This window comes from Puma concolor, chromosome A2, assembly GCF_028749965.1.
Source record: "Puma concolor isolate L17-30 chromosome A2, mPumCon1.1.hap2, whole genome shotgun sequence".
NCBI lineage: Eukaryota > Metazoa > Chordata > Mammalia > Carnivora > Felidae > Puma > Puma concolor.
Window position 1 is genome coordinate 50,442,931 of NC_141668.1, and position 27,166 is coordinate 50,470,096.

The window sequence follows — 27,166 nt, forward strand, 5'->3', positions numbered from 1 at the left end:
GATAGGCCTTCAAGGATGAGGACAGGTAAGCGTTGTATGTATGATGGAGTGGGTGTTGTGGACTCCAAGCCCCCAAACCGTGCCCAGATAGCATGGAGACGGTGTGGGGACCTGTCACAGTTGATGCACCAGTTTGGTGGCTGTACCGGGTTCACAAAGCGTACACACAGATATAACAGCCTCAAACGCTAGGCTGGGGAATTCGTGTTTAATAGAGTTGGCAGCGGGGAGACATTTTTCATACGAGAGGCAAGTAATGCAATCAGAGAAGAATGATCTTCGCGATCGCAGTGATTTCCGAGAATGTTCATCTGGCAGAGGAAGGAGGACGGGTTGGAGGGCGCGAGACCAGAGGCCGCTGGCGTCTCAGTTAGGAGGTTATTTCAGTAGCCATGGTGCACGTATGGAAGCACATTTGATTTTCTTGATGAAACGTCTGCGTGTCGAAGGGGAAATGACTTGGTGCGGGAGGCTTTTCGGCGCCGTCGTGTGTAACACACAAATTCCTCCAGGTTGATAGGAGCCTGCCCGGCTTGCTCAACAGAAAGAGGTAAACCTCGTAGACATTGGAATGTTTATGTTCAGTCCAAAATGGCTCTGGTTTTTTACACAGCTGTAAAGTGTATTTAACTCCCAAATATAAAACACTTCTTGACTACTGTTTCATAGCTTCATAAAACGAGCCTCGATTGCGTAGGTGCTGCCTGTTGTCATCCCCTATCTTTCCACGCAAATCTGTTTCCTGGTATTGTTCTTCCGACGGGAAAAAATGCAGCCCAGCGTAAACTACCTTTTTTACAAGCAGCCATGAGAAGAAAGCCCCAAAGACAATAAGGAGCCTCTGCATTTATATTTTTAACCCAAGATTACAGATCTAACGAGCAGGGAAGCAAAATCGCTTTAATTACGAATGTTTTTCATTGTGGTTGTGAGCGTAAGGCAGTAACAGATGTTCATTTTCCCCAGCTCAACTGTTTTTAATTCTTTCTTGTACATGGAGAGAGAAATCTTTAAACATTTGCCAAAGTTCAATTAACATCCCTGGCTGAAGGTGGAAAATGCCCTACTTTGTTTTTTCTCAGCCGTATACCTGCTTTGGCTGTCTGTGCCACAGAGCACCGGGGAAGGATTCCAGCTGGCACACGTTTTATTACTGCAAAGTTAATTTGCAGAATAAGCCTTTGGCGGGAGGGGTCTGCTGGACTTTTTATATATTTATTTATTTACTCTTTTTCAGTTATAAATAAAATGACACTGTAAAACATTGCAGCTTAATTGCAGGAAACCCGGCGCATTTTTTGGTTGTTGTTCTGCAAGTGGTTAATAGCTCGTGTTTTGTTTATACAGAAATCTTGGGTAAGAATATGTTTACAGCCAAGGCCGTGCGACTTGGGTTTATCATGTTTTTCCTGTGCTCTGTGGAACAGAGCCGGCTGTTCGTTATTGAAAAGCCCGTTTCTGTGGAGAGTGGAGTTTGGGGGTGCTGGGGGACGCGTTTATGTAAGAATGCAGAACGACTGCCAGAGACTGTGGGCACTCGAGCTATAAAGCCTCAACGGCACCTCGCGTGATGACATCACAACAAGTTGCCTTCGCCCCTTCGAAGTAGTTCAGCTGGATTTTCTGGAGAATTGCGGGACAAGGCGCATGGGATAGCACCAGTCGACTTTTGTCCCCGTCTTTGATCCCATGACCTGCGTGTGTGCGTGTCACGGGATCACCGTTTGATAGTCAGCTCAGGTAGAACCCGCTTCCAAAAGATTGAGGAGACCGTCACATCATTTACATTTGGGGTTTGGCTTGCTGAGCGTTGACTTTCCAGAAAACCGCAGGCCTACAAAGCGTGTCTCGTGGACGGCTGAAACTTGAAGATTGTGCCCCTGAAAGAGCCCGAAATTTACAAATGCCACCCGTGCCGGTGGCGTGGGCTCCGATGATAATGCCCATTCCAGAGGTTTCCTTGCGTCTCCCCAGAGGTTTGCTGAATATCTGTCCATTCATCCTCATTGAGGCAACTGGAAAACACATCCCTTGTTGGTCTGTGACACACAGATTCGCCCCTGAGGAAATCTGTGGATGACGTAGAACTTACAGGCCTTGCAAAGGGTCGTTGGGTTTGTCTTTGGATCAAGTGCATTCTCCTTACGGAGCAAAACAATGCCAGGGAGGAAGTAGGAGACCCCCCGCTGGAAAATGGGAGGTAAGCTAAGGGTTGTAATAGTCGAATTACAAATACCACAACCCCTCTGGCACGCAGGACTGGGTTTGCTTCTTCAAGGTCGACCTTTATGTCTCTGGGCCAGGGCTGATTTGAAAAACGGGCCATTTGGATTTAGCGCTGGCCACAAATCAAACACAGTGGAGGAGGAGGACGGGGCCGTGAAGTGACTCAGTGATGCGAGAACTTAGAAAGAAGAATTCTCACCTTGATTTTCCCCTCAGGACCCAACTTCTACCTTGATATTAGAGTAACCGTTTAAGAGAAGGGTTTAAACCTCTTATCCCTTGTATAGCCACGAAGCTGCCTCTGTGTGTGCAGATCATGGCTGGGGAGCGCCTGGACTCCGTCAGAGCTACCTAGGAAGCACTGTTAACGGCTGGTAGTTTTGGAAAGAACTTAATTCTTGCAGCATCACCTTCTGAAAAGTAGATAGGCAACCTGTTTGGGTAGACGTGGTATCAGAAGACTGAGTGTGTGTCCCGAGCCCATTTCTGGTCATACGCTTTGAACAGCTTTTACGGCTCAGGATCTGTGAGGTGACGGAGGTCTCGATCACCTGGCTTGCAAGGGCTGGGGTTCCCACTTCCTCGGCCCATGGAAGCCGCTGACCAGACAGGAGACTCAGACCTGGGTGGCAGACTTTCGCCCCCGTCGGGACTCGCGCTGAGTATGTGCCCGGGGACAGGTCACCTCCCCGGGCATCGATGCAGGTAGTCCTCTGTCGGAGGGGAGGTCGGCGCAGAATATCGGAGGTCCTTTCCAGGCTTGAAATGTTATCGTTTTGTGACTCAGTGATGACATTCTCTAAAGGTCCAGCTTGGGCATTTTTTTTTTTAATTTTTTTTTTTTCAACGTTTATTTATTTTTGGGACAGAGAGACAGAGCATGAACGGGGGAGGGGCAGAGAGAGAGGGAGACACAGAATCGGAAACAGGCTCCAGGCTCTGAGCCATCAGCCCAGAGCCTGACGCAGGGCTCGAACTCACGGACCGCGAGATCGTGACCTGGCTGAAGTCGGACGCTTAACCGACTGCGCCACCCAGGTGCCCCCAGCTTGGGCATTTTAAAATCAGTCGGAGGGGCGCCTGGGTGGCGCAGTCGGTTAAGCGTCCGACTTCAGCCAGGTCACGATCTCGCGGTCCGTGAGTTCGAGCCCCGCGTCAGGCTCTGGGCTGATGGCTCAGAGCCTGGAGCCTGTTTCCGATTCTGTGTCTCCCTCTCTCTCTGCCCCTCCCCCGTTCATGCTCTGTCTCTCTCTGTCCCAAAAAATAAATAAACGTTGAAAAAAAAATTTAAAAAAATAAAATAAAATAAAATAAAATAAAATCAGTCGGAAAGTAGGTACTGATGGTGTACTCGGGATTTGTAAGTGTAGGTGGGAAGCATACAAGCCAAGTCCGGACTCTTCTGGAACTGAAAACAGCTGAAAGATGTACATGAAAGGGGCACAGGTAGAGGCTGGAACAGGGGCAGAAGAGCAGGAGCCGAGGGAGACTGGAGGGTCAGAGGAGTGAACACCCCCTGTAAGGTCCCAGGGGAGGGGAACTAATTGGGGCAAGGGGTGCTTTTTTTTTTTTTTTTAATTTTTTTTTTCCAACGTTTATTTATTTTTGGGACAGAGAGAGACAGAGCATGAACGGGGGAGGGGCAGAGAGAGAGGGAGACACAGAATCGGAAACAGGCTTCAGGCTCTGAGCCATCAGCCCAGAGCCTGACGCGGGGCTCGAACTCCCGGACCGCGAGATCGTGACCTGGCTGAAGTCGGACGCTTAACCGACTGCGCCACCCAGGCGCCCCAAGGGGTGCTTTTTAAAATGAGATTAGCGAGGTGGGGCCCGTTAGTGGAGGCTCTCGGAAGAGGAGACCCAGAAATTCACCATTTCTCCTTTATCTTGCACAGAGGGTCAGATCTTGCTAGAAATGCCGTTTCCCAGCTCTAAAAGAGAAGAAAATGGGCAAAAGGACCTTGGTCTTTTGTCACTGTGTTTCTGTTTTTGCTTTTTATGGGCAAAGCCTACTTCCTACCACATGTCAAAGATGGCGGGTGGGGCATCTTCCTGGCCTGCCCTCTCCTGGATAGGATTCTGGAAAAGAGGCCAGAAAGCAGCCCGTCAGCGCTCTCGGGGGATTAGCACACCAGGAAGTGACCCAAATAGAAGCCCCTGCTTCGGTTTGATAACGTATCTCGGAAGCGGGGGAGGCCGGGCGCGAAGAATGGGAGAAGCCAAGCCAATGCCACGGCGTCTGCTCCTCCGTGTTGGTGCCATCAGGACACAGATGTCTAAAGTCTCCGAAATAACAGCTTCATCTTCATCCATTGTCATACAGACAGATTCCCATCCGACTGGCCACGGGCAGTTCAGGCAGAACAGAACTGAAGCACCTGGTGATTTCGGAGTCCGGCTTGTAAATACATCACCCGTCACGTTTCCGTGTGAGGGTTTGGGCGGGATGACAGGTCTTTCCTTATGTCTGTTGCTGCTTGCCTGGGGACCGATAGATGTGGTTTATTGGGGCCAGGACTATTCCTGTTTCCAGCCTTCAATAGATAGCTAATCATAAACCTTTAGTCTTGTTACTAAACCAGGGGGACGCCTCTTGTTTTTCGCCCCGTGGCGTTTATATGGCGTCGTTCTGTTAGACGTGACTTGCCGTAAACACGCTGAGGAGAGGCAGCCTGCGAGTCGGGATTTGCAGTCTAATGATGCTTGTGTCCAGAGAGACCCTGTAGTTGAAGAGGGGACAAAGATGGAGGAAAGAAAAAGAGTCCACCCCCCTCTCTTCTGGGCAAGGAAGAAAGACCTCGTGCTACCAGTGCGTGTGACCATCCACCCTGTTCTCTGCCGGGCCCTGTGGAAAGCCTGTTCTGTGACCTGGCCCAGTTCTTACCAGTGGGCACATAGACACTGCTGTATCCTCTTTTTTTTTTTTTTTTTTTTTTAATATTTATTTATTTCTGAGACAGACATGGCGTGAATGAGGGAGGGGCAGGGAGAGAGGGAGACACGGAATCTGAAGCAGGCTCCAGGCTCCGAGCTGTCAGCACAGAGCCCGACGCGGGGCTCGAACTCACGGACCGCGAGACCGTGACCTGAGCCGAAGTCGGACGCTTAACCGACTGAGCCCCCCAGGCGCCCCATGCGGTTCTCATTTTTCAGTGAGGTAACTGGGGCCTGAAAGGAGGTAAGTCGCCCAAGATCCCGCAAACAGGACGTGAATTTTGGCAGTCCGAGTCCCGGGGCCTCGCTCTTATCACCGGGCCACCTCCCGTGGCCAGAGTTGATGCTTCTGTGTCTCGGCAACAGGGAAAGCTCAAAGCCATTTCTCAAATCAGCTGTGTCCACCTTAGAGAAGAAGGTCGTCGTCCTCTGAGGAAGTAGCATCGTGTCTTTGTCACACAACACGTCATATGTCAGGGGAGTTGAGGGAGTCAGGCCGGAGCAACCCATTCCACATGTATGTCCAGGGTGGAAGGCTAGAGAAACCCCAATGGGGTTGACCATGAACCGCGCTCGGCGTGGATGAATCTGGAGGTGTGGTGGCCAGGTGCAGGGTTGCTGAAGCACGTCCCAGCGTAGGTCAAACCCAAGCAGGCCAGAGCAAGCCAAGGGCGAGAGGCAGGAGCACGGGAGCCAGCCCAGGGAGCTGAGCAAGGGGGCAGGAGCCAGCCACGGCCATGCGCATGCCAGTGGGCAGCTTTGTTGACTTCTGCGGCTCCTGGGGTCTGTCAGTGACCCAAGATCTTCAAAAGCAGCTGAGCATCGTCCATTGGCCTGATGGACGTTTCAGTTTGTGAAGTCACATGTCTGCTCAGCCCGTGAAAACGCCAACAGCAGATAGTTGTTGCTAAATGGCAGGTACTGGTTGAAGCACCTATGTGTGTATTAACTCATTTAGCCCTCGGCCGTGGGTGCTGTGCCCAGGAGGGACCTGAGTGAATGGCCCAAGGTCACCTAGTGAGTCACTGAAGGAGCCAGCGCCGGGACGCACGCTGTCGGGCTCCACGGTGTCCTCTTGTGACCCTGTGAGATATTGCCAAAGAAATAGAAATAAAAAGCAAAGTGCCATGGGGGGAGGGGGAATCACTCCATGGCGCCCCGCCCCCGGGCCTAGGAAAAGCCTGGTAAATCAGCTCGTAGGGAGTGGGTGGAGCTATGGGCGGAGCTAGGAACAGACAAGGCCACGTTGTCTGCTTCTCACCTGAGCCTTTATTATCATGTCCTATCATGTCCGGAGTGGAAAAAGTCTGACTCGCTTTTATAACATGTCCAAAACGATCTCTTTGGCTGGGAAGTTCTTGCCCCTGCAGTTCCTCCCTCCCGATCGCTGTTGTCAAGGTTTGTCCCACGCGTAACGTTCCGCCGGATTTTAACGCGGCCCTGATGAGTCTGAAGCCGGCCTGATAGGGGCAGTATGTAAAAAAAACGACATCACTGGTGCTTTCAGGAAGCTGCCTTGTTACGAAGCCAAATAGCCTTCTTAAAAATCAGAAGTACTCTCATAAAACTCGTTTTTCACGCGGCACAGGCTGTAGTTTCCACATGGGACGAAGTGTGAAACTGAGCTTTTATGGGAGATCTCGGAGATTTGTGTGAACTTTCAGTGACTCCCATGACATTATTCCCCAGAGGAATAACTTATTTTCTGCGGTGGTGCGTTTCCCTGTCATCGGCTGTGTCTGGAAAGGGACCGTTACTCCGGTGCAGTGGAAACTGGTTCCTGCGGGCGGACCCTAATTATTTCTCAGCTCAGTGATTGCAGGCTTTTCCTCAGTATCCGTCATCCTCTCCTTCCCAGCCCTCTTCTTCGAGCCCTCTCTCGGCACAAAAACACTCACCCCGTCTGTAGGTGTGCGCTCTGTGAACACAGCACACCGTATTTCGGAGTTCGAAGGCAAGACCCTTCGAACCGATCGTCACCTGTCGCAGGTGCCTGTACTGCACAGAGAGGCTGTGCTGGGTTCAAAAGATCCTCCCGCCCCCTACTGTTTGTCGAGTTCGTGTTTTTATGTTTTTAATAATGTTTTTAATGTTTTTTTATTTTTGAGAGAGAGGAAGGGAGAAGGGGGAGGAGGGAGACAGAGTAGCTAAAGCAGGCTCAGTGCGTCTGCCGGCAGAGAGCCTGACGCAGGGCTCGAACGCACAAACCAGGAGAGCACGGCCCGAGCCGGAGTCAGACTCTTAACCAGCTGAGCCACCCAGGGACCCTCAGAGTTCATGTTTTTAGAAGCAGGTCATTTCCCCAGCGGAGGAGTCTGAGGTGTGAGGACAGACCACCGGGGTGCCCGCATCCTCACTGCACGCCTCGAGGGCAGAGAGTCTGTCTTTTTCATCCCCGGGTCTCCAGTACGGTGAACCAATTAACAAAAGTCAGTTCAGCGGTCTTATCCCAAATCAGCGTTTTATTTTTTTCCCCCCGACAGCGTTAGAAATCAGTACCTCGATCCATTGTATTGGAAATGCAAAGTACAGGTATTTTTGTCTGTGCGTTTTAGGCAGATGACTGTAACCAGGTGATTTCTTGTTAGGCTTTGTCTAGCCTATGTCATTTCTTTCAAATTGAGACTTTTTTAAAGTTTATTTATTTTTGAGAGAGAGAGTATGAGCAAGCATGAGTGCGGGAGGGGCAAAGAGAAGGTAGACACAGAATCCAAAGCAGGCTCCGGGTTCCGAGCTGTCAGCCCAGAGCCCGACGCGGGGCTCGAACCCACGGACCGTGAGATCATGCCCTGAGCCGAAGCCAGACGCTTCACCGCCTGAGCCACCCAGGCGCCCAAGTCTAGACAATTTTAATTACTGATTAAAATAATAATTCCAGCTAGTGCTAATATGTACACGACTATGTGCCAGAAATTAATCTGATCACCTTATCCACGCTGAACCGTACGGTCTTCCCGGTAGCTGTGTGAGGTCAACCCTAGTGTTGTTTCAGTTTCACCGATAACAGAAAGGAGGTAGAGAGAGGTGAAATAAGGCTAGCGATGGCAGAGCCAGAATCCTAATGCGGGCAGCCTGCTCCCAAGCCCCTGAGCCACCTGCCTTCCCACACAGCCTCTGCACAGGGTTGGGTGTGGTCTTGCAGCCGTGCTCATCAGGGTTAACTGGAGGATGTGCGTCTCGCAGATCCCCAGATCCAAGGTCATCCCTAACGTCGTCATCATGCATCCTTTCGTTATGTCATGCACAGATGGCGTATTTTAAAGAAGCATAATCACGAAGTACAAGATGTGCACATTACGCACACAGCAAATGTTCTTCCGGTGCAGGGGTCTCTCCTGTGGATTTCGTTCATTTTACAAAGACGAGCTAAGGCGCCCTGAGGCCAGGCGCTGTGCTCGGTTCTGGGGATGCTGCGGGGAATAAGGAGAACTTCCCCTGGGACGGTGATTTCCCAGTGAGCCGATCAGGGTGATGGGGAAGGCGGATCTCCCCACTGCCCTTGGACACACTTAGGTCTCTCCTTCCTGAGTTTGGCTCCAGCTCCTTCCTGGTTCAGGGCAGTTGTGATTCTCTGGGTCTGGCCCAAAGCATTGGCTCCAGAAGGCCCACTCACCACTCACAGGCCTGTGCTTGCTACCTGCCCTACTTAGCTTGGCTGATTCGAAACTCTGAGAACCCATTCTGTTCGGCAACCTGATGACAGACCGGGCAGAGTCCAGGGTACCGTGGGTGACCCTTCTTAGTTCAGCACAAGGTCTGTGAATGACTTGTGCCATTCTTTAGAACCGGATGCACCTACTCTGAAAACAGAGATTGTCCCTGAGAGCATTGACCAAGATCATGGTGGGACGCAGTCATAAAGGGTACCACAATCTTTTTCGTTTTGTGACGAACTGTCTTCATACTTGGTGCCCATTGTATACACCTGTCACTTTCCTATTTCACCTGTTGGCCCCCCGTCTATGTGTGCCCTCCAGATGGTCCTGAGGTTGGCTTGCCAACAGTCCACGTTCTCAGGTAGATTGTAGGTTCCTGCCAGCTGACGCAATACCTTGGTGACGGTCGCCAAAAATGACCTTTCTCTTCTCTTTTAGCCTGTCTTACATCCTACTTAAATGTTGGTTAAAACTCTTTGGTGGTTTTCTAATCTGGATGAAATGGTTCTTGTAGTTAGAAGTGCTATAAACTGAGATGCTAACGGTCAAAAATAGCCTTAAGCTTGTTTTAGCGTGACACATAGTTAAGAACTGTATTTTAAATTGAGATGCACACCTGAGACAAGTTTTATGAAGACTTCTTAGACTCTGACACCTTCTATTCCATTCTGTCTTTATTTTATTTCTTTCATGCCCCACCAAATTGATTGTATGACCCGCTTCTGGGTCACAGTCTGCATTTTTTTTTTTAATTTTTTTTTCAACGTTTATTTATTTTGGGGACAGAGAGAGACAGAGCATGAACGGGGGAGGGGCAGAGAGAGAGGGAGACACAGAATCGGAAACAGGCTCCAGGCTCCGAGCCATCAGCCCAGAGCCCGACGCGGGGCTCGAACTCACGGACCGCGAGATCGTGACCTGGCTGAAGTCGGACGCTTAACCGACTGCGCCACCCAGGCGCCCCCAGTCTGCATTTTTAAAACACTACGACTCTGCATCGGGGGTAGGTCTCCAGAGCAGCCAATTGTCACAGAAAACTTTTAGGTTAAATCTCTATGACTCTTGAGCAACCACTCGAAGGCTAAGGGAAAATAAGTCCTTTTACTCTTCCCCAAAGGTAAAAGAGTGGAATTCCTAATGGTGGGTATTGCTGAAATCTGGGCTGTACTGAAGAGACATTGCCATGTTTTCTTATGGTTGACACACAACGTTACGTTAGTTTCACATGTATGAGATGTCATTTCTCGGTGCCCATTTGTCCTGAAAAATAGCCAAGAGCTGGGGACAATAAAGGAGGAAATGATATTTTGTTTTGGGGGGGCAGTTTCTTTCTCCTCCAGCCAGCATGAAGAGCTGGGAGATTGGGGACCCAGAGAAGTATGCCCAGCTGGAGCCCTCAGTTGGCAAGGGGACCCCTCCAGGGTGGGAGAAGAAGTCCTTCGGATAATAAAGTTCCAAGCAGCTATGACATGGAATAAGGTCATGATGAGGCATCGGGTTGCTCCTTGATATGGGAAGTCATTAGAGGGTTTTAAAAGGCAAGTAAGATAATATATTCACTTTAAAAAACAATTTGTTTAATGTTTTTTTTTTATTTTTGAAGGAGAGAGAGAGAGAGAGACAGAATGTGAGTGGAGGAGGGGCAGAGAGAGAGAGAGAGAGACACAGAATCTGAAACAGGCTCCAGGTTCCTGGCTCCGAGCTGTCAGCACAGAGCCTGATGCAGGGCTCGAACTCATGAGTCTTGAGATCATGACCTGAGCCGACGTCGGATGTTTAACTGAGCCACCCAGGCGCCCCTCACTTTTTCTTTTTTTAAGACTGTGGGAGGTCAAGAGCTGTGTAATATGGGGTCCCTTTCTACTAGAGCCGGAGAATTATATTCCCTCATTTTTTTTTTTTAATTTTTTTTTTTCAACGTTTATTTATTTTTGGGACAGAGACAGAGCATGAACGGGGGAGGGGCAGAGAGAGAGGGAGACACAGAATCGGAAACAGGCTCCAGGCTCTGAGCCATCAGCCCAGAGCCCGACACGGGGCTCGAACTCCCGGACCGCGAGATCGTGACCTGGCTGAAGTCGGACGCTTAACCGACTGCGCCACCCAGGCGCCCCTATATTCCCTCATTAATTCACCCAACAAGCTCATGTCTTTGGCTCCTTAAGTGCAAGCACAGCACTGGGCACATTATCAAAGATAATGGCCAGGCACCTCCAAGTAAGTTAGAAAGTGTTGAATCCTATGAGGGAAAGGTTGCTTCTGGCTTGGAGAGCCAGGACCATTTGCATAGTTAAGGAGCAGTTGGGGGAGAATGACATCCAGGAATAAACTGAGGCCAGGAGCAAGGAGGTCAAGAACTTTCGAGGCTCGACACATAGTCCCCAGCCATTAGCGTGTCTTCCATGGTCATCATAATGTTGCCAATTATTTAGACGATTGTTGCTGTAGCTTCTATAAATTGGGTCAGTACCAATTAAAGCTAATTTATAATGATAAATCTATAAGGCAGGCGACTCTTTGCTAATGTATTTGCCAGAATTTGACACCCCAGGAGAGTTTTAATTTGCTGTCACTGCAGTTAGCACTTGTGCATGAATATTAATGATCTGCATTATAGGGAAAATGGGGTATGCTGGGTTTCTGGAAAAGGTTGACTTGTTTTCATCTATCTGTGTGTCAGTGTTTTATGTTTATGAATACAAGGAATGAGAACACTGTAGGTGCTCCAATGGAGAGCAGGCCATGCGCACAGGCTAAAGGGGTAAGCAAAGGACAGATGGGCAGAGGTTGGAGGGGAGTAGACAAGATTTGAAGTGGCTCCTGGGGCGAGTGACAGTGAGCTTGCCAGAGGCACTCAGCAGGGCTCCCGGGCAGTGATGTGGGTCCAGGTGGGTGAATCTGCGCGCGCGCGCGCGTGTGTGTGTGTGTGTGTGTGTGTGTGTGTGTGTGTGTGCGCGCGCGCGCGCAGAGGCTCTGGACCACCTTGCTTTCTCATGTGATGCATGAGAAAGGCTCTGGTTTTTACTTCCTTTGCCAACCACCGGTAGGATCTTTCTGGCAGTCCTGCAGAATGGTAATTGCCTTATCACGAAACCCTCTCTGCTAAGTTGTGCTCCTCCCCAAACTGAGATGCCAAAATGGGGCGCTCGGGGTTGCCTCTCTTGGCTGCTGTCCTGCCCACCGCAGGCCCCGCGTGGGGATTGTGCAGTGTGGATGGTGGCGATAGAAAAGTCAGCCCGAGGCAGACCACTGGCAGCCACTGTTTATGTGGGCAGGGCGCGGTGAAATGACATTTTCTTGGAGAAACTCTCACATTGACCGGTGGCATTTTAAAAGTCATAGTATCTAAGACAGAGGAGAATCTGAAAAACCAGCTCATGTAGCTCCTCTTTGGAAGACGCGACTGTGACCACCCTGGGAAGGCAGTGTTGAAACCACTTGGTGTTCGAGCCCAGTGCTTCCCACACACTCCCGTGTGCACCCCACGAGCGGCTGTGACTCCACACGACGATGCGTCCTTCCTCTCCGGTCTCTCCAGGGCCTTGTTTCGTGTGTCACGTCTTTATCCGTCACGCAGGGGATGTTCAATTTGAAAAGAAAGGAGCACGAGGTTTGGGACCAAGTACCCTCGCACCCGTCCAGTCTGCCTGTTTCTGGCCAGGTGACCTTCGGCACATCTGTCACTTCCTGAACCCCCTGCTCTCCCCTCTGTTAAATTGGGGCAGTAGAAGGTTGGTTGCGGGACAAGCACCAGGCACACAGGAGGCACCCAAACCCTAAGCGGCAGGAGCAGCTCCCCACTCCTTCTGGTTCCAGAACGACGCGTGTAAAAACAAAACCTGCTCGTTCTTGGCTGCGATTCTCATTAAGAAGTCCAAGTAGGGCGCCTGGGTGGCGCAGTCGGTTAAGCGTCCGACTTCAGCCAGGTCACGATCTCCCGGTCCGTGAGTTCGAGCCCCGCGTCGGGCTCTGGGCTGACAGCTCAGAGCCTGGAGCCTGTTTCCGATTCTGTGTCTCCCTCTCTCTCTGCCCCTCCCCCGTTCATGCTCTGTCTCTCTCTGTCCCAAAAATAAATAAATGTTGAAAAAAAAAAAAATTTAAAAAAAGAAGTCCAAGTAAACACAGAGAGGTTTAGGCATGGGGGGGGGAGGTTAGGTGGGGGGGGGGAAGCGCCAGAATTTGGGGAGCAAATGACTAAAAGCAAAAGGAGGCCAACAGAAAGCAGGCATTGTTACTGTGTCATAAATGCCTCCCCAAAATCTTCCCTTGCGGCCCACCGGTGGACTGAAATGAACAGGCCGTGTTAGGACAGGCCCTCCGTGCCATGGAGTGTTGTAGCCAGAGGACCTGCAAAGGCAGTGACCATCGTAACAGAGAGGTGGCTGGGCTAGCGTCCGCCAGAGTGCTCAGCAGCCTGTCTTTCGTTCTTGGGCTCCCTTTTGAGATGCAGATCTGGGAGGGTGTACTCTCTTCTAATAGGGAACAACGGGTTCGTCACGTTTGGACACCTGATCAGGCCAACCGATGTTTGTTTCAAAATGCAGGGGAAATGTCTCCGAGAGGGTTCTCTCTTGCGCTGTTTCCCAGGTAGCACAACCCAGGGCACAGGGGCGCCACGACTGGGATCCGTCAAACCCGCTGGCAGTTTTCACCTGTTCTTCTTAATTAGGGTCCGTAAGCTTTCGCTCTGTTTTGTCAGAAAGCCTTCCTCGGGGCCCTCTAAGCATGAAGTTGACGAGGGGCTGTCCGTTCGTGGCCGGTGTTTTCCTGTTTTGTGTCTGAGCACCTCGCCCCTTTCAACGGGCCCTTGCGAGGATCTGGGGCTGCCCTGTAGAAAGGAGAGAGCGAGAGTGGGGAGAAGAAAGGAAGATGAAGACGAAAGGGAGAACCATAACCTTTTGCCGCTTACGATCCTGGGCCAGGTAGCTCTGAGAAGGCAAGCCCTCCGCACAGACCGCCGTGGGCCAGCTGAGTGTGGGGTGCAGTGGCCCGTAAGTTCCAGGATTCTGATTCCATGACCCAGTGTCCCCCAGCAGAACTTGATTGATTGACTCATTGATTGAGACAGCATGAGCGGAGGAGGGACAGAGGGACACACACAGAGTCCGAAGCAGGCTCCAGGCCCCGAGCTGTCAGCACAGAGCCCAATGCGGGGATCGAACCCACGGACCGTGAGACCATGACCTGAGCCGAAGTCGGACGCCTAACCGACTGAGCCGCCCAGGCGCCCCTCTATTATGATACATTTACTTTTTCTTTTATCCTCATCCTTTGATTTGCGTATGTTTGTACAGTAACGTGTTCGTGCACACATGCCTTTTCCAATAAATACATTCCCACATGCTCATACTCAACAAGGTTTAATTGATCGGATGTAGGACCAAATTGTCGGGCGGCCCCTGCTGGGAGAACCAGCTTTGCCACGCCCCACTTCCCATAACGGGCGGGGCAACTCCGGCAATGGTCTGGAAGCTACCAGGAACTCATGAAGTTCGTTTTGAAAATCGCAGATGCAGCACACATGACAAATGAACCGCCCTGGGGCTTATTTTTTCTCCATGCAAAGATGCGAGGAAATGAATACAGCACGAAAGAGAGGGGCTTGGCCCAAATGTTTTCGTAACTCCGGAGGTAACTTTAGTTTCGGGTTCGCTCTTCCTAGGGCGCAAAGATGTTCAAGAGCAGACGAAGGGCGGTGGCCGTTTGCAGATGTTTTCTGCAGGACACCCCGGGCCCTGCTGGCACGTCTTCCAGATGTCAGCACCAGGCGGGTGCTGGCACGTGCGTGCGTGTGGCCTGGGAGCAGAGCGCGCCTGTCCCCACCTGCCGCAGGTCCCCTGGCTGCAGAATGAAAGACGGCCAGCAGCTGAGGACCAGGCCTCGCCTTCCAGCTGCTCACAGCTCTGTTGGACGACAGGGTGGCATTTCGGGTACAGTTAAGATAAGCAACAGAGCCCCCCCCCCCCGACACACACACACTTCTGTACCCTCAAGAGCGAGGGAACGGTGGGCGAAATGAGGAACCTGTTTTTATAATGTTTTACTTGTTTATGTACCAAATACTCCTTTAATGTTTATCCTGTGCCAGGCGTTGTTCTCGGTGTATTGTTTTAAATTTAAAAAAAAACAACTCTTTTTTAACATTTACTTATTTTTGACAGAGAGAGAGCATGCGAGCGCATGGGTGGGGGAGGGCCAGAGAGAGCGAGGGAAACAGAATCCAAAACAGGCTCCAGGCTCCGAGCTGTCAGCACAGAGCCCGACGCGGGGCTTGAACTCACAAACTGTGAGATCGTGACCTGAGCCGAAGTCGGCCGCTTAACTGACTGCGCCACCTAGGCGCCCCGTTGGTATATTGTTTTGAAAAACAGGAACTCGGGGCGCCTGGGTGGCACAGTCGGTTAAGCGTCCGACTTCAGCCAGGTCACGATCTCACGGTCCGTGAGTTCGAGCCCCGCGTCAGGCTCTGGGCTGATGGCTCGGAGCCTGGAGCCTGTTTCCGATTCTGTGTCTCCCTCTCTCTCTGCCCCTCGCCCGTTCATGCTCTGTCTCTCTCTGTCCCAAAAATAAATAAACGTTGAAAAAAAAATTTAAAAAAGAAAAACAGGAACTCAGCTATGCTTCACGCAGCCTTAAGGGCTGGTTAGTAGCATTAGCCCATTTTACAGGTGAGGAGTCTTAAAGATCAGAGAGGTGACGTCACTTGCCCGGGGCCACACAGCTTGTCAGTGGCAGACCAGGGCTCACACAAGCCCCCAGACCTGGGCTCACAGACCTCCCTGTAGATGGGGAGGTGCTTAGCTCTGCCCACACTGAGAAGTCCACACAATGCGCTTATCTTTCTAGTGGAGATTCCCATGTCTTTTTTTTTTTTTTTATAATTTTTTTTTCAACGTTTATTTATTTTTGGGACAGAGAGAGACAGAGCATGAACGGGGGAGGAGCAGAGAGAGAGGGAGACACGGAATCGGAAACAGGCTCCAGGCTCTGAGCCATCAGCCCAGAGCCTGACGCGGGGCTCGAACTCCCGGACCGCGAGATCGTGACCTGGCTGAAGTCGGACGCTTAACCGACTGCGCCCCCCAGGCGCCCCCCCATGTCTTTCAGAATCATCTTAGTTTTTGCTTGATTTCACAACAGGCCTTTCTAAACGTATTATATGCAACGTGTTCATGTAACGTTATCACAAAAATGATGTTACGTTGTCTTCCACGTTTTTGAGCACTTACTATGTGCAGATGTTCTGTAGGCGTTAATTGTAATCCTTAAACTGCAGGGAAGAGATTTGTGTCCCTTTCACAGAAGAGAAAGCGGATGCCAGTAGCTTGTCACTCAGCTGACATGCCCAGCCAAGACGTGCACTGATGTCTGTTATAGGATAGAATTCAGTGTAAACAGGTGCTTCTTGATCCCCTACCAAGGGAGCCGGTTAATTTCGCAGAGCGCCCCAGCGGTCCCTGTGGTGAACTGGTGCGTTGCCAGGGGGTGGGGGGGTGGGCAGTTAGCCAGGGACAGTGCCCCTTCACGCCTGTCATCCGGGGCTGGCGTTTCCCCTCACAGGCGCCCCAGCTCGGATGATGAATTGTGTGGCCCCCCTACCTGCAGGATGCCGCGTGGTTTCCAGGCGACTGTGTCCCCAGCCTCCACCCCTCAGGGGCTGGCTCCCTTTGATCCAGCGGAGTCTTGAAGTTTTCTCTTCTGCTGGGCTTCATTAAGCCCTCAGTTGGTCTGAGGTTTTCCCCCCCAGTTGTAAATGTCGCATGGTTCTTGGTATTCAGGTTAACAAATTAGCCCAATTAGATGGGTAAATTAGTCATTCGAACTTTCCGAAGGCCTGCTGGAGGAGCTTTGTGAAATAGCATTTATAGTTTTCTAACAAGCAATTTAAAGGACACCAGCATGTGGCATTTGTTTAAGAGTAAAATGTCCTAAACAATGCCCTACTTAAAAACAGATTTCAGAAGTTGCTCACAGACTCCGAAACACGGCGGAGTATGTACCCCTGTGTTGTCTCGTAGAAGCATTTCCAAACGGGTCTCTTATTCCTGGGGGCTACAGGCCAATACAGCAGGGTTACCGAAACCCAGAGTTATTTCAACCCAGTTGAAAGTTGAATTCCAAACCTTTTGCCAAATTGATTTTTCTGTGCCAGCCGAGTTTCTAAATAGGCCTCAAAACAGACTGCTCTGGACTCCAGAGTGATAGATGATAAAGAACCAGCGAAAGGGAGTGCAGCTGGCAGTGGAGGCCGGGAGGCACGGTGGGGGAAAAAAGCAGTGTCCCTTAATAGCTCATTGAAAGCTCATAAGCTCTTGAACCTCACCGGACTCGGTTTCCTCCTGTTTCGAAAGCAACAGTCCTCTCCAGGGTTGAATGAGATAATGCATCGGCCGTGCCTGAAACACAAGAGGCGCGCCATCAACCTGAAGTCCCTTCCTTCCTTCGTGGATCCTTTTAAGTGTTAGCTTCAGAGGCCGGCGTCCTTGTGCCTGGCTCAATTGGCTCTTCAAACAATCTTATTAATGCCTATTAAAATGAAACCCAATAAAAATGCCAATATTTGGTGTTGAAATAATTGATGTGGCAGAGACAGACCACGGAGCACCCAGGCAGGCCCCTGGTGCAATTTAGCCTCACACCTGGGGGATGAATTTCACAACTGTAATTGCTACCATATAATTCTTATTAATGTTGTGCTATAATTCCTATTTATTCCACGGGGCTTGTAAATGCATTAAGACTTGTCAACATATTATTTTACACTGTTTATGATCTTTAGAATTATGTCCTTCGGGGTTGTATTGTGCAAAAGCTCGACATAAATGGCTTTGGGCCTCATTAAAAAAAGAGCAAAAAGCGGCTGCTTGTTGAAGTGGTTCTCCGTCCCCACCGTCCTGAACAGAAGTCTGGGAAGCACATTTTTGATTCAATTCCGAACAGAGCTCTTAACGTCAGGAACACAGGGGAGTCCCCTCCTCCCATCCGAGCAGTCTGACTGGGATGGGTGAGCCCGCCCTCGCAGGGAATGCCGTGAAAAGACAGGTGTAGACAGGACCCTGGGGACAGGTGTGGCAGGGAGGTGTTTGGTCCTCCATGAGCTGCAACTTGTACTGGGACATGAGTTGGGTTTGGAGCTTCAGGTGTTTCCGGGTCCCCCCAGCCCCCCGCTCCCTAGCTTCTGGTAACCCCCTTTTAGTTCCAGATTTCCTCGTAGTCCTCTCAGCTCGAGCTGTAAAGGAAAAGATCTGAAATTAAGTCCCACTGAAGCGTAGATAGCTATTCAGTGTCAAGTGTAACCCCCCCCCCCGCAGGTGTTTGCATTTACGAGGCTAATACGCGTGAACTTCTGGGGACAGAGTTCTGTGCATTGGAACGTCAGGCGTAGCCGGTGTGTACGTGTTCGGGCAGGGGTGTCTGCCGTGGCTGGGCGTCTTCGGCTTGGGCCTCAGAGCCTTCCCGGCACCTTTGGAGTCACGGACTGTCCTTCCAGGACGTCCCGGTCAAGTTCTTGCTCAGCTAATTGCCCGCCAGGAGTCGTCGGGCAGCTCTTAATCTGGTCTCTTAGTGGAAACGCAGGTCTCTCTGCCCCCAGGGCAGTCCCTTTGTGCCTGGAATGTTCTCCCAGGGCAGGAGGAGTGGCCCCCGTGTGGTCACCCATTCCTCCCTGCCCTGCGGGTGGCAGGAGCAAACTGGAGGGAGCCCTAGGACCGCTGCTGACGGCTCTTGCGCTTGTCTGACCCTGCAGGCAGCGAGTACGACGAGGAGGAGGTCGACTACGAGGAGTCCGACAGCGATGAGTCCTGGACCACGGAGAGCGCCATAAGCTCCGAAGCCATCCTCAGCTCGATGTGCATGAACGGAGGGGAAGAGAAGCCTTTTGCCTGCCCGGTTCCTGGATGTAAAAAGAGATACAAGGTAAACGCGGTACCACCACCCCACCGGGCATGACTGCGTGGAAAAACAAGCCCCACGTCGGGTAGCAGCTCCTCCTTCCGAAGCGAGCGTGCAGCCCGGGCAGAGACGCCCCCCTCTCCCGTGCCGGCTGAGTGCCCGGTCCTCCCGGAGACATGTGCCTGGGCACACGCGGGCCCCTGGTCCCTGGCAGTTCGGTGGGGTTTCCCCTTTGCTCATCTGCGCGGGAGCTGCAGGTCGAAAGAGGGGTGTTTTTGGTAGGAGGATCGTGTTCCCGGTGGTCTTCAAACTCATGTCCTATCAGTCAGAATATCAAGTGTGTCACCTGTTTGCCAAGCACCTGCCTCAGTGGTTGGCTGTGTAGGTGGCTCACAGAAGGCGGCCTTGACGTAAAAGTAGTGGATGTGCTAGGGTATTTAGCTTTCGGGGAGGGAGCTCTTGCCCCCTCCCCCCCCCACCAGCCCCCCCTTACTGGCAGGAAAGGCAGAAAAGGGGGCTTTGAAATCTTTCTCACTAATGGCCCACCTCAGTGCCCTCTCTATATAGATGATGTGGAACCCGTGTCTCCGAGAGCCTGGCTGGGTGTCATGAACAGCCCGGGGCACTAGATCTTCTGTTAAGTAAACTCAAAGGGACAAAACAATGAGAAACACCCACAACATTCAGGTGTCAGTCCAGAGGGCGCCTTAAAAAACAATTTTTTTTTTTTTAGGAAGGAAGAATATTTATTATATAAATATTAAAATCTATACATTCTTAGCTGATGATATATACTTGATTAAAAAGTCTTTTACTTTTCGGGGCGCCTGGGTGGCTCCATCGGTTAAGTGTCTGACTTCAGCTCAGGTCACCATCTCACGGTTTATGAGTGCGAGCCCCACATCGGGTTCTGGGCTGACCGTGTGGAGCCTGCTTGGGATTCTGTCTCCCTCTCTCTGCCCCTCTCCCCCTCAAAACTAAATAAACAAACACTTTAAAAAAAAAAAATTGCAACACTTCTGCCAAGTGTCAGCAACTCTTTAAGATCCAGCTGTGAGACAGAAATATAAAAATCAGAAACATACTTGGTACATTTGATGATATGCGAATTTACCCATAGCTCAGCAGGTTGACCTTTTTTTTAATAAAAAGGCTTAAAAGATGTGCAACAGCATAAGCAGTTCTCACATTGCTCTTAAATATGTCCCTGAACACTAAAAAAGAAAACGACTTCAGTATTTTTTGTGCCAGCCACTATATAGAAGCATGCAACACAAATGAATCACAAGACTAAGTGGCCAAGGTTTCACCTATTTTATACTGTTAGCATTTTATCATGGAAAAGTCCAGATATGCTTTGTGTAAAATGAAAACGCCAAGGTGGAGGTGTGAGAATCTCCCATCAGGACAGGGGAGCTGTTGGGGTCAGAACATGACTCAGAGTTACAGACGCACATTTTCTTTCTTTTTTTTTTTTTTTTTTTAATTTTTTTGTTAACGTTTATTTATTTTTTTGAGACAGAGAGCATGAACAGGGGAGGGTCAGAGAAAGAGGGGGACACAGAATCTGAAACAGGCTCCAGGCTCCGAGCCGTCCGCACAGAGCCCGACGCGGAGCTCGAACTCGCGGACCGCGAGATCGTGACCTGAGCCGAAGTCGGACGCTTAGCCGACTGAGCCACCCAGGCGCCCCCGGACACACATTTTCTACGTCAGAGGCATGGAAGGCAGAGTAGGAAAGGCCAGGAGGCTGTTACCTCGGGAGGCCAGAAAGCCAAGGGATTGCCAGGCCCATTTTTCCAGAGGGTAGCTCTTGCGTGGCAGAAAGAGAGTTTTCCTGCTCTATTTATTTCAAAGGGGACAAAGCTAGACCGAGAACTCGCTCATTGATTCCTGCCTGCTTTCCAGATGGCCCTCTCTCCAGGCTTCCCTGCACCCTTCATTCCTTCTCCACAGCCTCCCCCCGCCTCCCCACCTCACTTGTTTTCCTACCATTATTCTTCTGCTGTAATTTTGCTCTTGGGTTTCCAGCAATTCCCCCTGTAGTTGTCTGCATCTGGGTGGTTGGGGACTTGAGTGTTCTTTCTGCACGGAAGGCCAAAAGAAAATTGAGTGAAGCTTGGGCTGCGGAGGCTGCCTGACTCAGTACCTCCAGCTGACAGATGACCCCGGGTGGCAATGAGTGGTCCTGATTTCCATGAGGGAGGTGTGAGTTTCCTTTTCGGGGCCAGAATGCCAAGCAATGCTACGTGGGCCAAGAACAAACACGTAACTGCTTCTAACCGGGTGCTTGAGGAAGCGTGGTCATACTCCTTTCAAGCTTCGGTTTGACTCTTCCTGCTGGGAAGTTACTGGCCGCAGGGCAGTGGTGAGCTCTGGTGTAATTCCTGCCTCTTATTTACTGCGCGACGGTCAGATTGGGTATTGGCTTGAGGAAGGTTTAATGAGCGGCTGTGCTGTGGCGTCAGGCAGAATCCAGAAGTGGTGCCATCTTGTTGTTCATTCCCAGGGCTCTCTTCAGACTCGTCCGCTGTTGGCAGGGAGTCTCTAACCCGTTAGCCGCTTGGGCACCGACCCCAGATCAGTGCTTCTAGCCACTTCCCAGCATTTGCAGAACAGAGAGGTGCCGTTCCTAACTTTCTAGACTTCATGCTGAGCTGGGCAAGGGAGAGGGGCCCGGCAGGACAGCCGAGTCTCCATGTTGTTTCCCGGATGAATCCCTTTGCCTGGGGTGCTCCCTTTCCCTCCTCTCTCCATCAGCACTTCTCATTTGAATTCCCCTCACTTCTCAAGGCACGGCTCAAATGCCACCTCCTCTGGGGGAGGCTGTACCAAGTTTCCCGGCGCTCATTCCCCAACTGGAGTTCGATCCCCTGACCTTTCCGCTCGCTCTGTTCATACCACTGGAGAGAGCACTTACTAGCTTTTCACCCCAAGGGTCCACACAGCTCATAGACCCTTCAGCATCGATCACAGGGCTTGGACAAGTAGATACTCTGAGGATAAAGGAGCAGAGGCAAAATGTATGGGGAAGAAGACAACGCCCCTCCCCGCCCCCAGCCAACCACCAGGACCCCAGAGCAGTAACGTGATTTTGGATTTGTCCCAGACACGTTTCAGGCCTGGAATAACTGATCCCATCCACCTTGGTGCAACCCACACTCTCCTTCTGACTGCAGGCAAGAGAGAGAGGACCCCCCAGGCTTGTAACTGGGAATGGCTTTAAAAGATGGGCTGTGGTGCTTTGAGGTTTTTTTGCCTTTGATAAGTTTAAATATTAGAGTTGTTAGAATTAAGGGTATTTTTAAGAAATAGGCAACAGAACAAGCTGTCCCCTGCACTTTCTCTGGAAGGGTCCCTCTGCTACATGGAGAACTTTAGTGGTTTCAGCATCGTGAAGAAAGCGTGAAGGCGGCCTCTAATGTCCAGATACACAGCCAGGCAGGTGTGAGCTCGAGGTTTCCGGGAAGGCCACATCAGCCCTTCTCTTCTTCAGCGGATCTAAATCTCCTTCCCTCTCCTGTCCCATCAGAAGCCCTGGTGGGGGTATAACAGGCAACCTTTCCAGAAAGCAACTTGGCAGTAAATAATCAGAACTTCAAAAAAAAAAAAAAAAAAGAAAGAAAGAAAAAGAAAAAAAAAGTCCATGTTCTTAGCTCCATAGTCTCCTAGAAATGCATCCCAAGCACATCGTCAGGGATGCAGAGATTGATATACAAGGATGTTCATCACACTATGACAGCACAAATTTAGGAAACACTAAATTTCTAACAGTAGGGCAATGGAATAAAATGATGCCCTCAAAATCCTTCTTTCAAAAAAAATACATAATGATGGGAGACTCCAATCTCCTATGATAGATCTCTCATGGGGAAAATGCTGGAAGGAGGTAGCTCAGATGTTCAGTAGTGATTAACCTGTTCTTTTTTTATGTTCCTTTGCATTTTCTACATTTGTACAATTACCTACCCTCGACACAGATTGCTTTAATAAAGGGACTTTAAAGATGTGACTCCCACCTGACTCATCCTGGACGTTGTATTTGCGGCCATGCGGAGTCCAGTGGGGGAGTGATTTCCATTTCAGCTCTCAGGCTGGTTGGTGTCACCACGCTGCTACAGGTGGCTTTACTTTCCACTCTAACATCACCACCCCCTCCAACCCCAGCTCGTTTAATTTTTCTTCCTTATCAAATCCCCAAGTGATTTCATCCTCTCCTTTATGTAGAGTATCAAGGCCTGCGGGGAACTGAAAGTTAGTTTTTATATCAAGGGCACATGTCACATATTGTATTTATTCGGGTCTGAGTACCGTCAGGCTCTGAACACAGCCAACTGATTGCTGTTTGGCACCCCTGTAAATAGTAATAATCATCACTGAACCCATTTTAATGGCAACTCAACTTATTCCAGAATAGTGAACCACGTTCTAACAAATTCGCCACTCACAGATGCTTATGGAGCATCTACTACGGGCCAGGCACTGTCCTAGATGCCCATGGAACAGCAGGCTGTCCCTGTACCTGGGAGCTCAGGAAGGGCATCTGATGAGTAAAGTTCAAGACTGCTATGTTGGAATCTGAGTTGGGTTTAGGACTAGGCTCAGTGGAATCAGATTCATGTGATACTTTAGGAAACGGCCCACTCTTCTGACGACCTGTTCTCCCGTCTTTGTTTCAAGCTCGCTCTTGTGTCCTCCCTTACTCCCAAATCTGGCAGTGGCAGACCTGGGAGTTGAGAACCTATGCTCTAATATCACCTAATCATCTAATTTTTTTAGGCCATTTATTTTTACTTAAATCTTTCATCACTCAATGCCCGTTTTCTCCCCACTTAATTGGGACTGAGCAATAGGAAATTAAGTCCGTAGAGTGATTCAAAGCATGGAATCTTAGTAGAAATCCAGAATGTGCACGCCAGCTTGAACTTTGGAACTCTTACATTGTTGAGACTTCCATAACCTATGTTTGGAATGCAGCACATAAATGTTCAGTCTGTCCACGGGTGCTTATTTATTTATTTATTTATTTTTTTTTTTTTATTAAATTTTTTTTTTCAACGTTTTATTTTTGGGACAGAGAGAGACAGAGCATGAACGGGGGAGGGGCAGAGAGAGAGGGAGACACAGAATCGGAAACAGGCTCCAGGCTCCGAGCCATCAGCCCAGAGCCCGACGCGGGGCTCGAACTCACGGACCGCGAGATCGTGACCTGGCTGAAGTCGGACGCTTAACCGACTGCGCCACCCAGGCGCCCCAACGGGTGCTTATTTAACACACACAACTGGGTCACGGCATGATTTGGGGCAAGATTTGGGGCAGAGACCCTGCCTTAATGCAAAGTAGAAAATGGACGAAAATTCCAGGTAAGGTAGGTTATTCCAGCCGTCTGGAAGCAAAACACTGAGGTGAGTTTCCGCACCAGGGATTTATATAGATCTTGAACTCTATTGCCCTGTGTCTTCTTTCGAAAGACAGTTTTTTTGGTCATCCTGAGGCTATGTTTAGATGACTGTTTGTTGTTAACGCTCTTCCAAATGGAAAAAATGATCCAGAAAGGAAGTACAGTTCTAGGCAGAGGAACTCACTGTGCTTCCTTCTACAGTCTCGAATACATAGTCTATGTAAAATTTGTCAGAGTAAATGACCCACTCTGCACGGCCCACGATCACATCAGGCTGCTGGCACTAGAGCTCAGGCAAAGCCTACCCTGTACACACCTGCCATCCAGGAGACGTCCATTGTAATCCAGACCCACACCGAGGTTTTCCCCAGTCTGACATCTTGGTTGCATCTAATCGGTGACGTTTTGTCTTCTCCACAGAATGTGAATGGCATAAAGTACCACGCTAAGAATGGTCACAGAACACAGATCCGCGTCCGCAAACCATTCAAATGTCGTTGTGGTAAGAGTTACAAGACAGCTCAGGGCCTGCGGCACCACACAATCAATTTCCACCCCCCGGTGTCGGCTGAGATTATCAGGAAGATGCAGCAATAACATGCTGGTCCCCAACTGTGCCAAGAAACCCTCACCAGCAGTTGCTGATTTTGAAAACAGCCACCTTTTTGCAGGGGAAGCATTCAGCAACCCTTTAAAGAATTAAATGCATGCTTTAAAACTTTTCTGTAATTTTGGAATGATGTATCTTTGTAGAGTTAATGATTTTGTACATTTGCACATGTCATCATCATACCCATTTTCATTACTTTGATATAAGGTGCTAAACAGAAAAAGCTCTAGGTTCTTCAGCACATTTCCCCCAAAAGAAAATAAGATTGAGGGCATGTTGCATATTATTAGGTTGTATTGCAGTGATATCAACTGGGGGGAGGAGGGGCTGGCACTGAGATTTTTTTTTTCCCCCAAGATTGTAATGTGATTGAAGTTTTTCAACACATCAACTCACTATGTTCAAAACCAAAATAATACCTTCATTATCAGACTGGTTACCATGCCTTACATAATGGAGTTAGTATTTGTGAGTAGAAAGACTTTAGGTAATGGAAATATAAATAAGAATGTTTAACATAATATGCTAAAAGTATTTTCATATTTAAATAACATACGTAAAAGGTGTGCTTTCTGTGTTTTATATTATCTTGCAAATCCTTCTGCCCCTTAAAAAGCTGAAAATCTTGCCATCTGACTTACCAGTCATTTGTGTTATAAATGGCATTTTTGTACAAAATAGTCTATTCAGTTCACTCATTAATTTCACACACATTCATGGAGTGCCTGCTGGGTGCAAGGGATTCAGTTAATGCCTGTTGATATTTGTGGACCAAGATACAAGTTTAGTGAAATACTTTTCCCTGAAATCTGTTAGAAAACACTTTGAAATACTTAAGTGCAAATTTTGTGTGTGTGAAATTTAGTTCTATCTTCATCTTTAGGTGAAGTTTTAAAGCACTTTGTAGTTCTCTATTGCCAACAGATTTAATGTTTTATGTGTTGCCAATTCTTGCAACCACTGCCCTAACAAACCTATGGGTTGCAAATAAGAAAATTACAAGCACGTTTCAAAGAACATTTTTGGTAAGATCCCCCCACGCCACCCCCCAACTGCCTCTTCTTCACGCTCATTGTGTTTTTAGACTTTTTTTTTGAAGGCACTTTTCCCATCACATTGTAGAGGTCTGTGTTCCCATTGGCAACGTCTGTTTAGCTTTATAAAACATTTTGCCGAAACACGAAATTGAGCCTTATTGACAATTAAGTGCTTCTTGTGGCAGGTGGTCAGAGAGTGACTAATATGACCCATTAGAGTGACCTACGTCTGGACCATTCCTGAAGTTTTTCTCACCAACAATACCATCATGCCTTGAGTGTTCTTTTCTCCCAAGTGCTATTCCTTAAACATGCAAGAGTTTACCAACTGCCTCATTATGCAATAAAAATTGCTCTGAGATGGCTAACTGCCCACAAAACTGGTGAAAAGCAAACTCGAACTGCTTACAAAATAACTTTCCATGTTCCCATTTGATGAAAGTCTTACAGCTGGGAAGAAGGTGTCCCTCCTCAATTCTTCACACAGTCTGAAAGGATGACTGGCCAGATGGGTAAGCTTCTATATTCTTCAGTTGTCGATCCCTCATAATGAGGGATTTTAAAGTATTTCTAAAGACACTGCCCTCGAAAAATTTCCTCAGATCTCTGAAGAGTGGTCTTGGTCCTGAATATACAGTGTTCTAGGTTCAAAAAGGGTGATCCAGACAATGAGAAGCAACTAGTTGGTGCATAAGAAGGCCCTGCTTGGATACTTCATATCTACCTATAATTGACCAAAATTTTTTTAGGCCAGCAATCATTATTTAGCTTTGCTCCTTCTAGTGCAAGAAATGTAGGCTGGATCAGTAGTTCAACAGCTAAACAGTCATAAAATAGTCATTGTGCATGTTAAATTTCTTTCAACTATAAAACAAATTCAATTTCTATTTACTTATTCCTTGTGACAGTATTACTAAACAGGTAAGGATGGGAATATTTTGTTATACCGTGTATAGTGAATGTATCGTACTGTGTCTGTGAAAACTGTGCTTTAAATTATATTTTCATATGTTTTGTTGGGGACAGAGCACATTAAGTTTGAAAGCAACAGAGGTTTGTTTTAGAACTGAAGGCAACTTAATCAAAATTGCTGTCAAGAAAAGCTGCTTATAAATGTAAATGAAATCATTTAAAATAAACTGCCTCTGACCCAAAACAAACAGGGCTCTGTATTTTCAGTAGTGTCCCTTACCACCCTAACACGGGGAGGATACTCGTAGGTTGGCTTGCTCCGTAACGAACGGACGTGGCGTGAGACTACCCCCACTGAACGTGTTTTACCCGCACGTCCGCCTCCCGGGAAGGTGAGCCGCGGGCGTCTCGGCTACTGCTGCCTTCTAGTCTGCCACAGCCCGTCTTGCCCTGCACTCACAATTCTTTTTCAAGGATTCCAACTTCGGCTTTCAGAAAC

The 27,166-nt window shown here is 49.3% G+C and overlaps 1 protein-coding gene across 1 annotated transcript in view; it reads left to right on the top strand.

Annotated features, from left to right (window-relative positions):
• The window catches only part of JAZF1 (JAZF zinc finger 1), a 344,125-nt gene extending 317,210 nt beyond the window's left edge, over positions 1–26,915 (top strand). The window contains exons 4-5 of the mRNA XM_086693724.1: positions 18,562–18,731; positions 24,529–26,915. Coding sequence (XP_086549850.1) covers positions 18,562–18,731; positions 24,529–24,705 — 347 coding nt within the window. The 3' untranslated portion in view covers positions 24,706–26,915. The remainder of the gene's footprint in view (positions 1–18,561; positions 18,732–24,528) is intronic.
• Positions 26,916–27,166: the final 251 nt, after the last annotated feature.